Source organism: Candoia aspera, chromosome 4, assembly GCF_035149785.1.
Source record: "Candoia aspera isolate rCanAsp1 chromosome 4, rCanAsp1.hap2, whole genome shotgun sequence".
Lineage (NCBI taxonomy): Eukaryota > Metazoa > Chordata > Lepidosauria > Squamata > Boidae > Candoia > Candoia aspera.
Window position 1 is genome coordinate 93,226,592 of NC_086156.1, and position 8,109 is coordinate 93,234,700.

Below are 8,109 nucleotides of genomic sequence, written 5' to 3' on the forward strand. Positions count from 1 at the left end.
GAACAATATAGCATATCTTAAATATCACATATCATACATACATACATAAACATTTATTATCAATTATGAGAAGTGCCAAGCGCGTTTAAAGCTTTATGAAGTATGAGCATGTATACAAATGTATTCAAATATTCATAGAAATTCTTTAAAAAACTCCATTCATTCTCAATATGTAAGCCTAAGTAACATAAGCACATTATCATTATTTCAATATCCATGACAAACTGGGTCAGTGCATTTCTTCCAATTGCTTCTTAATGGAACTCAGATCAGTTTTGCCACAGTGACTATAAAAATTCCCTGAGCTATATATCTGAATAGCTTCCCTATGTATTCCCTCCCTTTTAAAAAGCCTATACATAAATATAACAGCTTTTTTTTCAGGACCAGTGTTTAATATTACAGACAGTAACATTACATGATTAAAATTTTAAGGAGGTGAAAAAAGTTATGCGTGATCTGCATTAATAAAATTGTTATCTGGTTCTATTGTTGTAACTGAATATTCTATAATCAAAACTTTACTTCTCTAAGACTATCGATAATTGCTGCTAACTGAAGTAAAAACCAAACATATTTTTGCATTGCATAAATTAAACCTGATATATTAATAGACGTCTAAAAAAGGGATAACTGTACACTATCAAACATCCTAAGTGTATTATCATATTTTAAACACATTATGTATGGAGTTAAAATTGAAATGTAAATACCTACAAGGAAAGTGTATTCCTGGTTGTGGCCACTGGAGGGACATCTATCCTTAGTCCCAATCTGTGCATCTCATTGTTCAACAAGGACTGTAAGAATCCTGTCTAAACTAAAATCTATCCTAATTATTTATTTCATTTTCTCCCACTACCTCCTCCTCTTCAAACCATGGTGGGATTATCAGTGTCCCCTTATCAAATTCTTTGCCTATTACAGAGCCTGTTGAGAAGAAGGGATAAAATTTTCCAGAAGCAACATTGGGAAGGGTATATAGTTTATGTTTCCTCTGAGCATCATAAAAAGAAATTTCATGGCTTTTCATATTTAGGAATATCCCTATTCTTGTTGGTTTTCTTGGCATATCCAGAGATGTCCAGGGGTTTGTCCGAGCCCAGTAATCTTTCCCAATATCACGCCCTATGACCCAGTAGCCATTCTGAGGAGACAGTGTGATCTTCCCTGTTCTAGGAGCAGATTCAGATGCAACACCTAGATCCCACATCTTTTTCTGGCCAACCTCCACTTCCCAGTAATATTTGCCTTCAGAAAATCCTTGTTTTGCCAAGACAAATGTATGGGAATCAAATCTCTGTTTACTCTTAGAAACATCACAAATATTTCCAGTGTCCCACACACTCTTCCCATCTTCAGATACTTCCAGTCTTGGATGAGCTGTTTTGGGGTCCAAGGCAAGATCAACTGCAAAGAAAAGAAAATGTCTTAACTCAGAATTGTAGACAGCCTTGTGAAAGAACAAGTCTTTTCATCACTCCTTGAAAATGCAAATGAATACGATGGACAATATGGCTGTATATTGCTTCAGAAATAATTTGGAAAATTATTCTTGGGATGCAGCAGACAGGTACTATTTGTACTCTTGTGTGCTGTAAAGCAGCTTTTCTGAATGATTTCCACAGGACTACCTTGCTCGAGTACTATATATGAACACCTTAGAATCAAAGTACACATCATACTGCTTGGGATAATTTTACATAGTGGGACGTCACAATAGAGCATTAATAAATTAGTTGGCAAGCCTTGAAAACTCATTTAAGATAGCTAGAGATCCATGAATCTTTCCATGTGATTTATTTCATGCACAAAGTGTGCTGATCACCATTCATGTCTCCAGTCACCTTATCCATTTCTAATTATTTTAAGCTCTTTCTGATTGGTTACATGGATATTGCATTGTATTTATAAAAGCAAAAGTCATTGCAGAGATTATGCGATCCCAATTAGCACTAGCTTTCTATTCATCTTTATTATGAGTAATGAATGTTCTATGGTTATGTCCTGAGAATCAAATGATGCACCAGTGATCCAAATTCTTTCAGGTAGTAGGGAAGGGGTTAAACTATTTTTCTAAATTTTTGCATTAATGCAAAATCTAATGGAGATTTCATTCTATTCCAAAAGGTTGCCTCACCTAAATGGCTAATTTGGAAGTATATTTGATAATCTGTTTTGTGAACAGTAAAGACTAGATATGCAAAGATCAGCACAGATAAAATAATTTGCTTCCACAAGATGTAAACCATTAAGTAGGATGACTGTAAATGAATACTGGACAGATTCATGTAGGAGGAACTATTTGTTATGACCTACTATGCCATTTTCATGTTCTTAATAAATGACAGCTTTGAGGAGAACTAAACCCATCTTCCTCCCTCAGGCAGGAGGAATGACAAAGATTATAATGGTAAAAGAAGAATAAGCAACTATAATAACAGTGATTATTGTTAATCAGTGCCCTGTGTGGTTATACTATTTTATGCAGAAAAATAAAATTTTACTTTTTGGGCCCATTGCTTAGAAGCTGAGTAGAGGAACAAATGAACAAAATGTGGCCAGTCCTTGGAATACTCTCAGCAATGCACTATCACTTTGTTCAACCTGGGAAGAGCAGTAGGGTCTCTTCACCTATCCACTACAGCCTCAAAAATAGTGATCTATTTCCCCAGTTTAGGATTTTGTTTGGCTGAGAAGCAAGATGTGAAGTTAGTTCTACTTTTTTCACTGAAGCTGAATTGAACTTGCCCTTGCAATAGGAGAGTCTAATTAAGCCATCACACACTCATCTAAGAAGGTCACGTCATGGAGCACTTTGAAAAGGTAAATGACTAAGTCAGCACATCTCTCTAAGGCTGATATTATGCAACACATTTTTTTTAAAATGCCAATTTTACTTTCTGCTTTTGATAACAATCACATAGATAGATATGGGCTAAGAGTCACACATCAATCAATTGTTACATCAGTCAATTCAAATTGTAAAATAATGATAAACACCAGAATGTGCCACCTCAAACTGTGGAGCTAGTTAGCTGAATGCTTTCCTTCAGCAGCTGCATTTATCATTCAGTCACTGAGCCTTTAGAAGAGCTAACAAGAGTCATTTCTTTATTCAGAATTTAAATTTTAAATTTTGATTTTAACTTGCATTTTTATTTTGTATTCTATTTGGATTTGTTGTTAGATCCCTGGAATGTTTAATTGGATGCATACTGAATGCAGGCATTAATACACCTCCTCTCAGCCTTATTTTCTCTCCCCCCCCACCATCTTTTTGTCTCTCTGTAGCTTCCCACTTCTTCTCTCATATACATTTCCTTCCTCACTTTTCCTTCACAGTTCACCATCTTTATCTGCCCTTTTGCAATTTTATTCAATTATTCTCACCTCTGTAGAAATGGGTATCTAAGAATTCTGTGAATAAAGAATGGAAAAAGTTAAATATAGAAAAATATGAGGTATAATTATTTTCATAGAACCATCATCTTAAGATGAACATTCTCTTTTCTCCTTCTGTTTTGAAATGTTTTGTTTTCCCTCCAGTTCTCCCCTGTCAATTATTTATATGGAAACTACACTTTGTAAAGAAACTTTCTTTCATGAATTGCTTTAAACTTTTGTCCTTGTTAGATTTAATTGGGTTCATTTTTCTCCATACCTATTTGCACCTGCACCCCTGGAGGAAAAATGTCTTCTAATCCCATTAAACTTCTTTGTTCTCCCTCAAGATTTGCTTTCTCAGAGTTATTTCTGATTCAGTTATAACTGACTGTTCAAGAAATAATCTGCCTTAACCCCTTAGTTGCACATTTTATATCTTTCCTTAGCACTTCCCTTTTCTTTCTCTTATTTTAATCCTTACTGTGTTTGCTTATTCTTTCTTGCACTTTACATAATGTTTAACATGAAAAAGAAGAGCTTGTTAAGTAAATATGCATGCATGTATGTGATAATATGTCCCATGGGAGAAGAGAAGGTGTTTGTTAAATAAAGTAGAATAAAGATAACATGTATAGCTAAATTATTAATCTAAACCAGTGTTTCTCAACCTTTTAAACTTTAAGATGGGTGGACTTCAGTTCCCAGAATTCCTCTACCAGAGAAGCCATTGCTCCTTCATTATCTTAGCTCCACCCCTGAGCATATGTCAGGAAGGAAGAATACTCCAGGAATGGTTACAATGGTTAGCAATCCTAGATTGACAGTGTGGGGAATCCTGGTATTGCGAAGATTAGGGTGTGTGCTTTTTTTAACTTTTTAAAATACTTTTATTCTTTTAAAACTTCAGTTAAATATGCTATGTTCCAATGTATTGTTGATATTAATGTTATTCAAATGGTGGGAATCTTTAGCATACTTACGATTTTCTGCCTTTGACTGACCTGCAAAGGAAAGTAGAAACTTTTTTACCCATTTCACACATTTCAGAACAATAGTGGATTTATCTGGCATGAAAACTGAACAAGAATAAATGAAAGAAGCAATCTAAATTTTAATATAAAGAGACTTACTGTTTTCTGCCTTTAACTGATCTGGGGGGAAGGAAAAAATGTACATATCAATATAACATTTCCCTTGATAGTATACAGTATTCACCTAATTTCGGGATCACTTATGTTGTTAAATTGCATTTTACTTTTTTTTAAGTTGTTGTGTTGTGTAAGGTTTATACTTTATTTCCCTTATCAAATAATACACTTTTGTAGATTCCTGAATGTGCTTTTCAGTGTTAAGTGTTTACAAGCAATTTTCTCAGTATTAATGTGCTGAAGCCATGTGAATCATCACTGTGGAAACTACAGTACCAATGGCTGAGTCCTCAGTCCTCCAGAGCATAATGCAAATTACTGCCCTGTAGGACACATCCTGTGAAATGAACTCACACATTTCACATGAATCCAGAAAACAATAGAAAGCAAAGATACCTTCCATCCAACACCCCCCCCCCCATCATTTTTTATCTTGGAAATGAAACATTTTTTAATCGATAAATGTATATATACAAGAGCAAACAAGACCCTCCATTACAAAAGAAATACTTGTAGGAATGTGCATGGAGAAAACAGTCAATTTTGTGATATAAATCTTCTCAGCCTAACTTTTCATTGTGAAATGAATGAGTAATCTGAATCATTCTTGTATTTTAAATTAGTGGTCAGATGGTTTAAAATAATTTTTAAAAAGACTGTTTATTTTTTACATTTTTGAGTCAATATGGTTAGTAGCTATGCTTTTATATTTCTCCTGGCATACTTAACTCTCATTCCCATATGAGAAAGTGGGAAAAAATAATCTTATATACCATATAGCTATTTTTGTTTCTTTCAACAAACATTCATTCTACTGCAGATCATGTTGTTCCCACTACTTTTCTAACAGAATTTGCATGTTTGAAAAATTTTCCATCCAGTTTTCCATCCTTAGTGAACATTCTGTGAAGATACCCTAATTCATCTATTTGCTTTAATTTTTCAACTAAGTTATCTTCACTCCATTTTCCCCAGCAAGCTTGGTCTTTGGTTCATTCATTTTTAGAGCCATATTCTTTATTGCATCATACAATTTACTTAATTTTTGTTGCAAATCATTCCTGTTCTCAGCCAAAACCATAACATTGTCTGCATACTGATGGATACACACATTCATGTTCTCAAACAACATACCTCTAAGGTTACCACTGCATTCCTTGGGTGTGTGTTTGTGTGTGCATCCATAAACACATTAAATAATAAAAGGGAAAGTGCACATCCCTATCAGACTCTTTCCTCAATACTGAGCCATTTGCTAAGCCTTCCATTTATTCTCATGCATGCTTTCCTTCCATGCTATACTCCTCTTAGTGCATGCAGCAACCAGCTTTCAATATGATATTAGTGCAAAGTTTTCCTTAATCCAAGATTATTTATTTTCTCATGCATTTTATTTACATGAAGAAATGTACAGTAATATTTTTTTCACACATATAGATCAGTTAGTGACCTGCTCAGGAGCAAAACTATAATCATCCTGCCCTGCTCAACATAAAGTCATGCTGCACTTCCCAAATTTTGCTCATTCTCACCTCTTGTACTTTTCAAGTAGGATTCTGACAAATATGTCACATTTGCAAACTAATTCCACTGTAGTTTCTGCATTCCTCTTGTTACTTTTCCATTTTTATATATATGGAAAAAAATAATGGCATTCTTTAGATTATCAGGCACAAATGCAATCTTCACATACTTAGCAAATACATCTCACAATTACTCGATATCCAAACTATATCCTTATTTTAACACTTCTTAATGTACACTCTATCCAGTTGCATTTTTAACGTTCTCACAGAATTTATGACTTCCTTTCCATCTCTTTTTTCTTAGACACCAACATTTCTGGCATTCACTTCAGTCCTTCCATGAATTTTCATCTAGTGCATTTCATCTCTTTTTTCTTTAATTCCTTTCAGCCGCATGGAAGGTCCTTTTTCAGTCAGTTTCAAAATAATGTCTCATTTCCAACACGCTGTTTTACGTTTTCTCTGCTTCTTTGAGTCTGAACTCTTCTTTACTCTCCTCAACTACATTATTTTTGTCTATATTTTGCTCTGCTTACATATTATACCACATCCTTCTCTCGTGGTCATTCAGTCATTTCTACCTTGACAATAGAAGGAAATGGGAATTAAAAATCAGATATTTGAAAAATGGAATCAAACACTTGTATTTTAGATTTCAAAAGACAGAGCAAACATGGCTCACTACTGAAGAATTGTATTTTAGTAATAAAGCGGCCAATATTATTAGTCCTTTAAAGACAAGAACATTTATAGTAAATATGTAAACCGTGTTTTTCTATGCCAATATATTTTGAAATTCCTTATAGTTTTCCAAGGCCACAAGTTGTCCACACGATCTTGACAATGTTCCATTATTGACCTCCCAAGCTCATAAATCCGGAAAGGATTCAGGTAAGAAAGAATGTCTGAAAATATAAAAGATATAAGGAAGCATCTTAGTAAATTCTCACATAATGTTTGTTTGGCTTTTTCAGAATCACAACTCGATCTTCAGTAGCAACGCCCGAACCATACTGTGGTCCTGAACCATGATAAATGGCTAATGCAGAAGCTGCCCATTTACACTGGCAGGCACAGGGGATTTTAGAGTAATTGTCTGAATGAGAGATTTGGTGAACAAAGTAGTCCATGAAGTAGAAAAGCATCTCAGGAACAGTAGAAGGTCCCTTCAAGACTGTGCCTGAAATGAGCTTTGAAGCTTTAATGTCTTTATTGTCTTCGTTTCATTTGATTGATTTTATCCCATGTTCTCTCCTCCTGTTTCCCCCCACAATAGCAACCATGTAAAGTAAGTCTGGGTTGAGACAGAGTTACCGACTCGAAGTCTCCCAATGAATTGCTGTGGTTGAGGGTACATTAGAACCTGAGTTTCCCCAGAGCTGGTCACTAGCTAAAGAAAGCTGAACCAGCTTTCTTTAGGATCAGGTGGTGGCACTGATCCTTCCACTCTTTGTAATTAAGATTATATATATATATATATATATATATATATATATATATATATATATATGTGTGTGTGTGTGTGTGTGTGTGTGTGTGTGTGTGTGTGTGTGACCAATTTTGCCCATTACTACTACAGAAGTCATTAATGCAGTAGATAGTATGAAAAACATGAAGGCCCCAGGACTTGACGATCTACCTGCAGATTTCTGGAAATTGCAGGAATTCCACGATATGGGGATACATTGGCTGACTGAGTTCTTTAATGCTGTAACGAATAATGGCTGTGTACCGACTGATTGGTCAACGAGTATAACAGTCCCCGTATTTAAAAACAAGGGTCACCCAGCTGACTGTGCCAATTACTGCCCAATTTGCCTCTTGTCCCATACTCTGAAGATCTTGGAAAACATTTTGGACCAGCGCATTTGCAACATCGTCCAACTTACCGCCAATCAATGTGGCTTCGTCAAATGATGTGGGACTACTGATGACATTTTTGCAGCTCACCAGCTTATAGAGCAACACCGAGAGACCATTGCAAATGGCATGGAAAAGGCTTTCCTAGACTTGGAAAAGGTTTTTGACCATGTTCCACACCAACTGAT

General features: G+C 35.1%; 1 protein-coding gene across 1 annotated transcript; it reads right to left on the reverse strand.

The window, feature by feature from the left end:
* Nucleotides 1-373: 373 nt before the first annotated feature.
* Nucleotides 374-1,474, reverse strand: LOC134495516 (E3 ubiquitin-protein ligase TRIM39-like; the record flags this gene model as incomplete). The annotated part of the gene is made up of 1 exon (XM_063301012.1): nt 374-1,474. A coding segment is annotated over one exon (642 nt), but the record flags the coding sequence as incomplete, so codon positions are not given.
* Between the last annotated feature and the right edge of the window lie 6,635 nt (nt 1,475-8,109).